Source organism: Miscanthus floridulus, chromosome 11 (genome assembly GCF_019320115.1).
Source record: "Miscanthus floridulus cultivar M001 chromosome 11, ASM1932011v1, whole genome shotgun sequence".
NCBI lineage: Eukaryota > Viridiplantae > Streptophyta > Magnoliopsida > Poales > Poaceae > Miscanthus > Miscanthus floridulus.
This window is the reverse complement of record NC_089590.1, coordinates 68,886,039-68,900,950: the sequence shown is the minus strand read 5'-3', so window position 1 is coordinate 68,900,950 and position 14,912 is coordinate 68,886,039. Positions and strand designations below refer to the sequence as shown.

General features: G+C 50.7%; 1 protein-coding gene across 1 annotated transcript; it reads right to left on the bottom strand.

The window, feature by feature from the left end:
- Window positions 1–4,229: 4,229 nt before the first annotated feature.
- On the bottom strand, window positions 4,230–6,305 carry LOC136493334 (protein RGF1 INDUCIBLE TRANSCRIPTION FACTOR 1-like). The gene is made up of 4 exons (XM_066489408.1): window positions 6,073–6,305; window positions 5,763–5,963; window positions 5,212–5,427; window positions 4,230–5,088 (listed from the first exon to the last, which is right to left on the bottom strand). Exons 1-4 carry the CDS (start codon window positions 6,127–6,129, stop codon window positions 4,807–4,809), a joined length of 756 nt encoding a protein of 251 aa, XP_066345505.1. The 5' UTR covers window positions 6,130–6,305; the 3' UTR covers window positions 4,230–4,806.
- Between the last annotated feature and the right edge of the window lie 8,607 nt (window positions 6,306–14,912).

Here is a 14,912-nt window from a genome sequence, read left to right as displayed (position 1 = left end):
CACACCAAACCAGTTAGCAATAAATAATCCACAATCGTTTACAGCCAAATAGGTTGAATAAGGTGCGCCAGAACTGATCCCTTGTACTAGTAAATTCTGGTCCTACAAAGGTTAGATTCTCTTGAACAATGCAGCATCTCTGAAAAAGATAAGCGCCATTTTTGTGCGCTGGTAGCAGCTAGGCTAGCACTAGCAGTCTAGCAGCATCTGCTCTCTTCTCTACCACGCTTATTTATGTCAGTTAGTTCTTATGTAACATTGTTTCCATCTACTAGTGCTTAGCGCGTGTTTAGTTCGCGAAAAGTGCGAAATTTGGTTACTGTAGCACTTTCGTTTTTATTTGGTAATTAGTGTTCAATCATGGACTAATTAGGCTCAAAACGTTCGTCTCGCAATATCCAACCAAACTGTGCAATTAGTTTTTATTTTCGTCTACATTTAATGCTCCATGCACGTACCGCAAGATTCGATGTGACGGGTACTGTAGCACTTTTTGGGAAAACTTTTCACGAACTAAACAAGGGCTTAGTAGTATGTACTAGTACTTTCTAATATTAGGATCGAATTGGAGTCTTGTGCAATGTGGCAGGTTTATTCTAGTAGGATGAAGGAACCTGATGGTGAGTTGGGCCCAGAGCTTGACAAGGCCAAGATCCACTGCCTTCTTCAAAGTAGGAACATGGTAAATGCAGAAACTGGAAGCCAACGTGAACTTCTTCATTGACGAGCTAGTGAGCTCGCTCTGTTACTGATGATGTAACCAGAATTGTGCATGCTTGCTGAGCTTTTTCTTTTGTGTGTGTTCTAAAAAAAAACCAATAGCATATGCAAGAGAGTACTAGAGATTATGACGATTGCCATTTGATTCAGGCCTAATTTCGTAGGACCCAGAAATCATTCAACCTTTGCTGCTTTCTTAAGCAAGGAGCTTCCTGGCAAGGCCTGGGACCTAGTCCGGGCCTAGAACCCTTTCAACGTCTCCTTTTGAACGAGACGCGCACGCACTGGATGACCGGACGAAGAAAAATCTGACACCACTTGTTTGTTGGCCTCGCCAAAGTCATACAGCCTTTCAGAATTTTCCTCGTTAAATTTCAGACCGAATCGGGGGCAGAAAAACCGACCTGTGCCCGGTGAACTGTGCTGGGATGATGGGACCAAAGCGATCTCGGTGATGTGCCATAAACACGAGGAAAAGCGGCGATATTGCAGCCCCGCAAATAAAAGTGGTTTGATAGGAGTTTCGTTAGGGTTCCATCTGATCCGCTCGAAAGGGCACTGGATTCGTGTCGTTGTGCATTATACACGTCCTTTTCTTCATGATAGGCCTCACTCGTCGTTGCGGGGATTGCTCAGAAGAATCTCTCCCCACACACACTGAAGCACAGCGTTGTCTTCTGTTTTATTTCGCTCTCTCTTTTAGCGAAATTTTGTTTTATCGCATGATCCTCTCTTTCCTCATGTTGATGTTGTTCCTGCTACAAACTTATCGGATCAAAAGCGGGTGCTCGCACGAGGCGGCGGAGTGGGGGCAGTGGCCGGCTTGTTCGTCTTTTTTTTCCAAGTTGAAACAGTGTTTTCTATCACAACAATTCAGTCGAAATAATGTTTTTTCAGCCAGTTTCAGGCCTTGTTTAGATCCCATCAAAGTTCTAAGTTTTTTCACTCTCTCTCCATCACATCAATTTTTAGCCGCTTGCATGAAGTATTAAATGTAGGTAAAAAAAATAACTAATTACACAGTTTAGTTGAAAATCACGAGATGAATCTTTTGAGCCTAGTTGATCCACAATTGGACAATATTTGTCAAATAAGACGAAAGTGGTACTATTCATCAGGTTGAAAAAAGTTTCAATCTAAACAAGGCCTCAATCAAGTTTCAGACCAGCGAACGGGGCAGTAGTACTCACTGTCTGTCACCATACCACTAGGCAGCTCCATTATCACGGTGAATTGGAGGAGGATAGGAAGCAGTGGTGGTGGGCAATGAAGCCGCCCACTCGCCGATCGATTCCTCTCGCAAAGCAACGGAGAAATGCGCCTCGAAAGCGTGTGCTGGGTGAGCATGAACCGTACGTACACCCTCGTGACAGTGACACCGGCCACCACCACCACTCCACCAGGCAGCAGCGAAGAATTGAAAGGCCCTTTTCTCAAATAAAATGAGGAGCTTTGAAAGCCATTGATTGGCAGGAGGATGGACACGTCGAGGGGCCCGGTTCCCGGCCATTGTTTGGCAAAATTCAGTAGAGAAGGAAGCTCGTACGCCGAGCGTTTCGCGGAAAGGAACCGAGCAAGTACGGTGGTGTGGCCCCTCCCCGTTGCTTTCGCCGTGGAAAACCAGTAGGAACTCCCCAAATATCCCCCGGAATCATGACTCGCCAGCGATTCGATCCAATCCACATCCAAATCTTCTTCGGCCAGTTGATCTACACATCTACGAGTAGTATCGACCTGCCATGACCCATCCGAGGGGCCTGGTGAGTCCCACGGTGATTTGGTGCCGGCCGGCCGCAGATCGTAGCGACGACTGGCAAGGAAGACACAGCCGTCCGATCGCGTCATGGACGGCCGGGTGCGAGGCCGAACCGGGGTCCGTACTCCGTAGCGACGGATGGGTGCAGGAGGCGAGTGACATCACGCGGCGGCAGAAAGTCCTCGGCGTGCGTGCGATGCGGGGGGCGGGCGGCCAGTGGTGCCGTGGTGGGTGGATGGCGGCGTTGCCTACGGCAGCGTCACGAGCGGGGGCAGGGCACGATGGTGGTGGCTCTGGTTGGCGCGGGCGCATTTTCCAGCCACTTCGCCCGCGCGGCGCGCGCGAGTGGCCGGGACGGACGGACGCCGCACAGGGCGCGGCGCAGGCGACACGGCAGCGAAGGCGTCCACAGCAACGCGGGATCCGGTGTCCGCGGGTGCCCGTCGGCCACGGCGAGCGAGCATGGACGTGCTCGCCCCCACACTCTCCTGTCCGCACTCCGCACACACAATGCCAAGCGCAATTGCGCCAGCAAGCAAGCATCCCCTGGGAGGCCGGCCGGCAGGGCCACCCAGGGGTCGCGCTCCACGTTTCGCTTTCTCTCGATGGGGGAGACGGATTCTTTCAATCCCAGCAGAAGCCGCACCTGCCAGTACAGGGATCATTGGGCGCCGTACGACCCATGGATCTGGGCTGCTCGTGTTAGATCGTTCACGTGGCTTATAAGTCGGCGGATGGTGTTTTGGGAGAGAAAAATACTGTATCTAATGCGATGGAATGTGATTCGTCGTCGATGCGGTACGGCGAGCTGAGCCGTGCCCCCTGCCTAACTTTGGTTGACCCGCCGTTTCGGCCCGGACAGCGGCCGGTCGATGCCGACGTTGTCGCCATCGTAGGCCATCGTGGCCGCTGGGCGGGCCGGGCGGCCGGGTGTCTTCCGCCCATACGGAAACGGAAGAGTAGTCACCACCCGCCCAACCGGCGTTCGGGCATTTAAGCTCGCCCACGGTAGGGCCCCTCCCTCTCAGTCAACACAATAAAGACGGATCGATCTCACCCCGTTCGCTTGGGAAATGTCTGAGTCAACAGGTTGTTTTAGTCTCTCTTATTAATCAATTTTTTCTCATACACTCACGGTATCTTATAGCTATATTTACACCACCTTATTATTATATTTACAATAATTTTTTCAGTGTAATTTATTGAAAAGAGTGATGTAATTTGAAAATAACATAAATATATGTCAAATTTTTTTAAAAAAATTACAAATTATTTCTATGAATTCCAGACATCAGAGAAACATATATCAAATTATTAACAAATTCTTCAGAAATAAAAAAACAAAATCTAGGTGAGAGAGAGATTGTCGCAGGGTGTTCCACGCTAGTGTTCGTATGTCAGGCAGGGACATAGGCACCGGCACGAGACATTAAAACCAAGCGGACGCACGCACAGGGATGCATCACACGCACGCACGCGCCAGCATGATCGTAGGTGGGGGGAGGCCGACGCTTTCGCATCGCACGACCCAAAAAAACGGTTGATAACAACTGGCAAATCAAATGGTTCATCGTTAGCCTTTCTGTTCCATTGCTAACACCGTTTCAGGCCCCCTGCATTGCACTTGCACATTTGCACGGTGGATTCTAGCATCTGGCGGTGGATGGTACAGAGAAAAGAAGGGGGGGGGGGGGGGGTGAGGAGAGGAGAAACCACCGTCAAACGAAGCAAAGTAACACAAGTACACAAACCCTTGACATTGAAGGCCATCCAGGAGCAGCATTCTCATCCTTTTATTACAGGCAACAAGGCAAACACGAATATGAACACTCCTACCATTCCCCCATCTGTGACAGTATGTGTATATGTACATTTCTACTGCTATATCAAAGCACCGGTAAAAGTAAAACTAGGAAAAACACCTATACGTAAAACTTGCAAAACTTAGTAGTGACTGGCTGATGACGACAAGAGTAACTGCTACAACCACCTCGTTTCCTTTTAGAGGCACCAAACCCAAACCGTTGTTACTAGCACAGTGAACTTGCATTTTGTAACTGCTATGGAAGTAACCGTACCGTACGTGCCGCATTGCACCGGCCTCCTCGTCTCGTCCAGAAGCGCGGGCGTGCAGTGGGAACTTGGTTATTGCTGCTTGCCTCCTACTACTAGCTCCTTTTGGCTGGCTATGTATGTAGACCGGTCGATCCGGCAAACACCTATAGATGGTATGTAGAAGTGCGTATGCTACAGTGGTGTACCGCTTGTTTTCGGCGGCGGCCGCGCGCGTGGGGCCGGCCGGGCATCGGAATCGGAGCCGCGCCTTTGGTCTAGAACTCCACCATGAGGCTGCCGAACGGCGACCGGTGCGGCACGCCCTTGCGCCGCTTCCCGGTGCGGAAGCTGTTGGCGGTCGCCGGCGGGGTCGACGGGGTGAAGCTCTGCACCACGCTGCTCTTGTCGCTGCCGCCGCTGGTGCTGGTGGACGAGTCGTCCTCCGACTCCGACGCCGGCGCTGCCGCGCCCCTGTGCTGCTGCTGGGCCTGCTTCTTCTTCTTCTTGACGACGGCGTGCTTCTTCCGGATGCGGAAGTCGCCCGAGGTCCCGACGATCTGCGCGGCGCGTCCACGGGACATTAGTGGTGCTGTTTGTTGCAAATCACACGTGCGAAGAGGGGAAGCGGGAATGCTAGCTACAGCACACTGGGAATGGGGCCTTGGATTGGGTTGGCGTACCTTGCAGCCGAGGGAGCAGAAGCGGAAGGTGTCGAGGAGGCTGCGCTCGCAGACCTCACAGGTGTTGGTGACGCCCTTGCCGGGCCTCGGCTGCGGGCGCTCGTTCAGGAACACCACGCGCGCGCTGTTGATGATGTAGGTCTGCACGCCGGTGATGTCCAGTACCTTCTGAATCTCCGACACCCGGATCACGTCGTGGTAGGAGGACCTCCGTATCTGCACCACCAACACCAACCGAACAGAGCATGCATCGCCGTCAGCGAGAAGCCGCAGATGGAACAGCCACATTTGCTGCCACTTCAAGAAAGTCAGTTATCCTCATCTTTGGATTTTTCCCCCTAAAACGTGAAAGGAAAGATTGGCCGTTGCAACCTTAGATGCAACTACCCAGAAGTCTCCGCGACGGAGGAGAGAACGATACCAAGAAGAGTCTTTGGATGGAAGCAGGGGCGCCGGCCGGAGCTGCCGTTTCTTTCAAAGAAAGGGCCCGGCGCCGGCTGCTCCAACCCGACGCCAAGAAATGCCACTTTTTTCCCCCGGGGTGTGCTCACCTGGATGGCGTGGTGGTCGCGGTGGTAGGCGAGGCACTGGGAGCAGAGCGCGCCGTTCATGCAGTCGAGGCAGTACATGTTGCACTCGCTCTTGTGCGCGTCCGCGTGCAGCTTGCATTGACCGAAGAAGCTCGTCCCCAGCAGCGGCTTGAGCCACGGCGGCCACCGCTGGTTCTCCGCCCCGTCGCACTCTCCTCCTCCCTGCCGCATTCGATCCGGCGACGGCATTAGCGCCAGCCCAACAGAGAACAAAGAAACAGCGCACCGAAAGAAAAGGAGTACAAAAGAGGGTGTGTGCTATCCACGATACCATGGCGCCGCCGCCTCTGGTGTTGACTCTGACCGGCGATTCATCGTCGATTGCCATTTCCGGCGATCCACAACCAAAACTGCAAGGTGCAGAGCAGGGAGAATGTGGAGAGAAAGATAGCGACTAGGGTAGGGGGGATTTGGAGTGGGGGAGAGGGGAGGGAAGACGAGAAGAAAAGGCGAAGGCTTTGGAAGAAAGAAGTGGAGGTAGGAAAGCTGAGGTCTTTGTAGACCGGGGAAAGCAGGCAGCAGCGGCTGATGCTCTGTGTTTGTGTCATTGCCCAGTCGAGGTCCGAGCTCGCCCTTATCCGCTCCTCAGCCGGACCCGGTTCCGCCGCCCGCTTGGCCGCAAGACCCGTTCTGCATCGTGCCCTATAAACAAATTTTTTTTTTGCCTTCTCTCGCCTCGCCCATGTCAGCTGTCACGCTTCAGGTTCATGAGATGTAACCTGGTCCATCAGATTGCTGCTGCTTCAACGTGACACCTCGGTCACGGTGCTCGATGCAGATATCACAGTGAAGACCGAAGAAGCTCACTGGCAGTGAAAATGTGAAATCACTGCACGCCAGTCTTCCTGTAGTCAATCGAGGGCACGCAGCCATCAGCAGTGACGTCGAGTCTTGTTCCATCTGGTTGCGGGCACTGGTCACAGCTCGCAAGTCACAACCTGAGACCCGACCCGACCCGGCCCGGCACACATGTCCTCGTTTTCTCACTTTGTTGGTGTTGTTTGTTTATTGGTTAGAATACCTGGTGCTTTGTGCGGTTTCTCGTCACTTGCTCCACCAATGCTGCTGTAGCCTCTAGGAGGCGCCCATCCATTCAGGGCGGCGGCTAGTGCAGATGTGCCAAAGCACCCAGCCACGATTTTCCCGCTGGGAAAAGTTACCACTAGCCAGCCACGCCGTTTCCGAGTCACGCGACCGGCAGGCAGATCACCACGGCCGCACCGAGGGAGCTTCACCTGGCCAGGCGCCCAGGCCAAGGGGAGGGGCAATGGGGTATCCGCCATCCGCGTCACAAGATCACCACCGATGGATGGATGGGCCGGGCAGGAGGGGATCAGATGCTCGCTTTCACATATTCTCCAGTGTGTGCGCGTGTGCGTGCTGTCTCGGATGGAACCCACTGTTTGGAGAACTTGTTCAGTTCTTCTCGAGATGCTTCGTATTGTGCAAGCAAATGAAGATGCATTTTCTAATGTGCTAGCCCCTGCCATATAGAGATGTCAACAGTAACCGATTGGTCTATGTAGATGCTTGCAACTAACCCGATGGTTTGCTGCCATGATCATCACCTGGGTTGGCTGGGCAAGTAATGTAGCAGGTTCAAAGGTCAGGAAAAAGGTCGCATCTTTTTTGTTTTTTATAAAAAAGAAAGTAGACTATCTCTTTTTTCCGGCCAACGTACGGCATTTGGTAGTATTGGTCAACCACCATTGCAACGCCAACGACTTTGGACTAGTCTGGCCGCTCGCAAGCAAACGCTATGCCACCTCTCACGGGTTGCTTCTTCAATTATTTAGCTTTTTTTTTAGACTTCTTCAATTATTTAGCCGAGGCTGTCACATTGGGCCTGTTCGTTTGGAGGAATTCTGGAGGAATTTGGATGGTTGGGAAGAATGCTGGAGGAATTTGTGAGAGAAAAACACTGTTCCGGATGAAAAAAAGAAGCGCATCAAGCCGGGTTTAAGAGCACGCGAACGAGTCCAGTTCGTCTCAGGTTTACTGTGCGGACATCATGATTTCCATGCCACAGAATATACAATTTATTTGGTGTGTTGAATTATGCGCCCTAGTAGCTTGGTGTTAAGGATCGGTTACAACAAAGCCCCTTTCGAGTAATTTAATCGCGCTGCGGTTATGCATCACATCGATCGATCGGCGCCTGGAACCGGTCCTGATAATCCCCTTGCCTGATAACGATGCACTAACCAATTAACAATTATCCCGGCCGGAATGATGATGAGGCGATCGGGCGAGCCGGCCCTAGCCTAGTTGCGTACTTGCGTATAGGAAACAAGCAAGGGAGACATTAAAGTATTTGTTAATTACTGCGCGATAGGAAAATGATTTAGTATTTGTTACATCACCTCCTTCTTTCTTCTTTTAATTATTAAAGGGCCTTTTCAGTTTCGATTGAACAATTTACTCAAAGTCTGCATTGTTCACGCATTATTGGCGACGTCTGATGTATGATCATCATTTATCATTCCCCCCTGCTTCACGGTCTCAAGTTACGGGACGAAGCAACCGTTTGTTATGAAAGCTCAGAAACGGGCAATGCGAGTGTGTGGAAGGCTGGAAGCTACGCGAGCTTACGCTTAGGGTTACCATTGGTTCGTCCGTTCTTTTCCTTGGGTGATGATACAGGAGTGAAAGCATGCATGGGCACTAGTGATCTGGCTGGACAGCATCGCGGTTGCGAGGAAATGCTCCTCGAGAGCTTGACGCCGAGAGGAGCGTTCGAAAAGGCTACGGCGTGTCTGGCTAATCATGCCGTGCATGCATTATTCGGGATCCCGTGGAAGCCCTTCATAATCGTGTGGAAAGATGCATGTTCCTGTTCTTGGTTCAGGCGGGCTGGGATGGGCATGGGACCCGATTTTTTTTTCTCTTTTTTTTTTGAAAGTTTTTCACAAATATGCCTCCGAAGGTATGCTTTTAAAATTTGGACTCTTAACTCGGCGTTATCGTTGGTGGCGCCGAGCTTACACGTCTCGGCGCCAAAGGGTTTGACGCCTAGGTCGGGACTTGTAAACCTTTTGGCGCCGAGACTTGTAAGCTCGGCGCCACCAACGATGACGCCGAGCTAAGGGTCCAATTTTAAAAGTATACCTCCAGAGACATATTTATGAAAAACTATAAAAAAATGCCAAAAAACAAAAAAAAATTAGGCATGGGACGTGGATGGACCCGGATAGATCAGCCCTTTCAGCTGGTATTAAAGCCGGCTGAAGCTGTTTTATTATGAGAAAAAATACTGTAAATTCTAGCTGATAAGCTGGCTAATAGGTTCAAGCCAACAGACAAAGAAGGGCAGCTACAATAAAGGAGGTGAAGTGAAACATGCACCCATGCCGGCAGCATCCCCCGATCATGCTATCATTGCACCCGGTTCGGACCATCATAGTAGCTGCAGTGCGATGCGATGCGATAGAGCTCCGTTTTATGCCAACGTACTGTACTGTGTAGTTGAAAGCAGGCACGGTGCGGACGGTCGGACGGGACACTTGTAAAGGCAGCGGAGCCAAGCTGATAAAAAAACGGATGCTTTGGACTTTTGCTCCAGTAAAAAAACGGATGTGACGACTTCATTTGCCCTGGAAGACTTTTGTTGTGCTTGGGGGGAGGACGAACGAGATCGACGACCCATGTCGTGCTGCTGATTTCATGGCGGCTGCCGGGTAGCTGGTATACGACCAAGCAACAAAATACTCCAGCACTGCAACGAAATTATTCTACCGGCCGCCTGCCTCGCCCTGGCCTTCCTTCCAGGACTTTCGTCGCCAGCGGCCAGCTCCGGAGGTAGCCGTAGCGATTTTTTTTTTAATTTTAATTTCAACATCGTTTGCAAACTAGTTTTAAATCTAACTTTTTTTTCTTCAAAACTAATACTTTTAGCCGCGTCTATTGTTATGGCGCGGCGAAACGCCTGTGCCGCGTCATGTATAGTGGCGCGGCAGGAGGGTGACGTGGCGAAGACCGGGGCCACTAACCGGTGACGTGGCAGGTCTGTCGCGCCGTCGGTCTTGGCGCGGCCCAAACGCGCCATGGCGCATGGCGCGACAGGATCAGATAAATATCGCCCGTGAGCCGCCCGCCCTGCCTCCTGCCTGTCACCCCTGCCCGAAGCGCCGCCACCGCCGCGCCCGCAGCGCCTACCGCCGCCGTGCTTGCACGCCGACCACCGCGCCTGCCCGCCCGCCCGGCCGCCCGCACACCGCGCAGAGCCCCGTCGGCCGCTCGCCCACGCCGCACGCGCCCACACGCCCCCGCCGCGCCACGAACACCAACACGTCACAGCCGCCGGCCGCCCGCTCATATCAAGGTAGGCTCTCTCGATTTCATGTTATTATGGTTGTTATTTTAGTTAGGGTTAGTGATTTAGGATAGTTAGGTTAGTCAATTTGTTAGGATTTGTTAGTGATTTAGGATAGTGATTTAGAATTTGTTAGGATAGTGATTTAGAATTTGTTAGTGATTTAGGATAGTTAAGGTTTAGCTAGGTAGTTAGGGTTTAGGTTACTGTTAGTTAGGATTTTTGGTTTAGAGATTGATTTTGGGTTTATGTTAGGTAGTTTTGGTTAGATAGTTAGGGTTTATGTTACTGTTAGTTAGGATTTTGAGTTTAGGGATTGATTGTCGGTACTTAGTAGTGCGTGATACGGCGATTTGGATGATTTGATGAGGTTTTGTCAAATGCTTATTTTTCTAGTGAAGTTGTTTAATATGTCTGTTAATGTTACTTTGAATATATACATGTGCTTTTATATTGTGTTCGTATTACATAACAAGTAGTTCAAATTTTGCAATGCTATATAATATTAATTTAAATATTGTTAATTTAAATACTCTAACCCTTTGTTTATCAATTTGTAACAGGATGGCCCCTCCCATGCAGCACCCGTTGTATCCTATTCTTGAGGTAGAGTACGACGACCAGCACCGAGCACACATCTTGAGTGACACCGACACATAGGTGGCCTTGCCTACTTTGAGGCCCGGCACACACACTAGGGCGCACCAGTGGGACGAGCGTTACGTGCCGTATATACGGCGTGCCGGCTTCCTCGAGCTTGTCCGTATTGTCAACTACGGTCTTTCGCCCCTTGACACAGCACTACTTACTGCAGCTGTAGATAAGTGCGAGTGCCTTCTTTGTACGTAAACATTATTATAACAAATTTATGTCAACTAATAGTCGTTCTATTCATATAATAGGTGGAGGCCTGAGACCCACACGTTCCACCTACCTTGCGGCGAGATGACCTTGACCATGCAAAACATGAAGGATATCTTTGGCCTTCGATTGGGAGGACTTCAAGTGACGAGTATAGTTGACAACGATTACTAGAGGGAGCTGGTGGCTCAGTTCACTGGCATTCTTCCCTCGAACGACGAGGTTTCAAAGAAAAATAAGTGAGCAATTCAAGCCTATTTAATACTTGCATTACTTTCTTGCAGCCATCGGGTCTCATTTTCTTTGGTGAATTTTAGGAAAAGTTCTAGAATTTCGTCGTCTTGGATCACATAGCGCTTTGATTACTTGGACCCACAGGCTAAGAAGGCTCAGATTGACAAGTTCGCTAGAGTGTGGCTCTGGCACTTCCTTGGTGCGTTCCTCTTCCAAGACGCCTTGGGCAATACCATCAGCTGGATCTTCCTTGACATACTACGCCAGCCGTGGGAGAATATAGCGACGTACAGCTGGGGCAGCGTAGTCCTGACATAGATGTATCGACAGCTGTACGTTGCCTGTCGTCGAACCTCAGGGTATGCGAACCTTGAGGGTTGCTCGTATCTACTCCAGGTTTGGTGTTAGGAACGATGGCCCGTTGGGAGGCCCCTTAATACTGGTTTACCGATACTGTTCGCCTAAACGGTCGTTTAGCCCGTTTACACACCGTGTAAACGCTACACAGTGGTACGCCATTTTCGTTTAATCACCCGTTTACCCCGTTTAATTGGCCGTTTAGCCCGTTTAATGGGACGTTTTGCCCGAATAATGGCTAAACGATAGGTGACCGACTGTTTACCGTTTAGCGTTTAGAAAAACATTGTTACCAATAAGTACTTCGGTTCACTATATTCTTCGAGGCAGTTACATATGATTAAATTATTAATGGCTATTTTATTATCGTGTTCAATGTAGCAATGGAACAGGCAGGATAGACTCCCTACAACTCTGTATATATGGACGGAAGCGGAGTTAGTTAGAGAGAACGCGAGGCGCAAGTACAGGGAGTACACGGATGGTCTCGACGTCCTGACACAGCACCAGGTTATGCTTTCCTTACTATGATGCATGTGTCTTGTTTGTTGTACACTATATCACAACCTAACTCAATTACGAACTGTTCAGGTGCATTGGTGTCCTTGGGATGCTCCGGAGGTCAAGTATTATCTGAGTCCTGTCACTAGGGATGAATCAGACGAGTATTGCTGCAATGTTCCTCTTATTTTCTTTCACGTGGTTGAGATTCACTTGCCCATCAGGGTCTGCAGACAGTTTGAAAGAATGACATGCTGCCCACCACCGCTTTACTCCACCAACCAAGAATTACACGGGTGCGTTATCGATTAATAACAAAGCTATAATTCATCGGTGTGTGTGGTACAACTAACATAGTTTTGTTGCAGGTATGACCGCAGGAAGAGGTACAAGACCAAGGATTGACGCGTGACACACAACGCGCACATCAACTTATGGCAGAACAGGGAACGGCAGTCGGTCCATGTGGGTCCCCCACACGACCAGCATACCTTCGATGAGTACCTACGGTGGCTTCATAGGTCTACGAGGACACATATCAAGCCCCCGTATACTAAGCAGGCGATTGACGAGGACTCGGAGGAAGATGTGATCGAAGATATGTACGATGTTGCCACTAGGGAGGACACACAGCTACAGAGAGCCCCACTTCAAAGATACGCGGTAAGATACTTGAATGGTACAGTTTGTTATCCATTTGGTATTAAGTATGTGTACTAAAACTGTCCAACCACGTTTCTATACCCAGGCGACACAATTGTCAAGGATGTCCAAGGAAGCAGCGTTCCGGCTTCACGAGTCTAGAGGACAGGGGCCAAGCGTTCTCGAGGCTTTTATGGAGATAAACATAAACTTGTTCGTTCCAAAAATATTTCTTTAGTGTATATGCGTTTGGGAAATGCACTAACTTTAATGTCTATTTATGCAGAAGGTGAAGAGAACTGTAGGAAGCTAGCTCAGAAGCTGAGCTGCATGGACACTTGGGTGGAACCGCCACTCCCAGCGCGGTCAGGTGGCACGTCTTCAACCTCTTTGACCACACCAGCCGGCTCTTTTCAGCCGGTGACAGGTGCCACTTCCGCAGTGCGTACAACACCACGTCATAGCGCTAGGAAGGACCCTGCAACAGAGGACGATGAGGACGACGACCCCCTGAGCTTCTGCAGACAGCACGACCAGTGGGACGATTAGCCACAGGACGAGATCGACATGTCTCAGCTAGGTGGTGCCCCGCTTAGTACCTAAGGAGCCTCACAGGTACTAACAAAGGTAGTTTCTTTAAATACGTAGGCTCCTTGAACTAATGATCATAAAGATTATAAGTAATCATGCATATCATATACTTGTAGGGTACGAGTCGTACGCACCGGCAGTGCGACCACACCGACGTTGGCTACACTCCTAATGTGTTGCCTACAAATCTGAAGAGACAGAGGCATCCGAGGGATCCTTATACTCTTGGGTCTTAGCTTGTTAGGTCGAACAAATATTGACGTCCGAAACTTCCAGGCTTAGTTGGTTATGTTATGTTGAACTTATGTCAAACCAATAAAAATGTTATGTGGCAGCTTGTCAACTTGCACACGGACTTCATTTATTTGCTTCATAATCGTTTCAATGCGTCGCGACAGCACTCCCAGCGAGATTAAGTACAACTAGTTCGGGAACCATCAGTCCTGGCATATCTCAACGCCGATGGCCGGCGTCTTGACCCTGATCCTCCCGAGCTTGGTCATAGCCACCACGAAATCGTCGAAGAAGGCACCCTGGTTAGACGCACAGTAGTCGACCATGCTACGTGACCCCACATCAGACTAGAGCACCTAGTCGGAGCCCACCGGCGAGGGATCGAGGAAGCCGGTGTCCATGGTCCATGGTCCATGGTCATGTCGCTGCCGATCCTCACCGATAGCAGCCGATCTTCTATCTACGTCCAGGTCCTACCACGCCATGCTCTGTGGCAGGTTAGTGTCGCGCCAAGATTGGTGGCTCGGCAGACCCTGCCACATCACCGGTCAGCAGCCCCGGTCTTCGTCACGTCACCCTCCTACCGCGCCACCATGCATGGCACGGCACAGGCATTTTGCCACACCATGACAATAGGCGTGGCCAAAAGTATTAGTTTTGAAAAAAATAGTGTTAGATTTAAAATTAGCTTACAAAAAGTGTTAAAATTTGAAAAATTCGCCGTAGCCGTCATGCTTCAGTAAAGCGCATGAACTGAAGCAACCAGAGCGAGCACCTGAGGTCACCACCGGTTCGCTCGCTCTCGGGGGTGCCTAAGACCGACTGCACCCAGCGACGATAGATAATAAATAAACAAAGCATGAGCGAGAGGGCTCTAGCGAGCAATGCCGCGTGACGCTGTGATGGCTCCGTTGCGTGCCGCAGGGAATGGCTATCCTAGCGTCACGCGAGCTATGCGATGGCAGACCTTGCGTGGTGTGGCCCTAGGATCTAGTTAGCCGTGTCTGCGTCTCCTCCGCCGCTCCACGACCGCCTAGCTTCTAGGTGGTGGAATTCTTGGACCATCTAGGTGGTGTTGATCTAGTGGGTAAATATTTAGCTTAGATGAGAAACTTGATTATGTAGCTCGTTAATGGTGCGGTTATGGCCATGGAGTCATCGTGACATGGCCACTAGAGTCATAGTAGGGAAAGCCGTGTAGGCGCCCGCTAGGTCGTCGAATGTAGCAGTAGTGCAGGTGTGGTGCTGTGACGGCGGCGAAGGTGATGGCGCTTTCCGTCGCTCACAGCGCCTCTCTCGACCGGTCTAGGTTTAGAAACTTTGGGGGGGGGGCTAGGGGCTACCGATGACCTCATGTCTTGTGCCCTAGCCCCCACCAT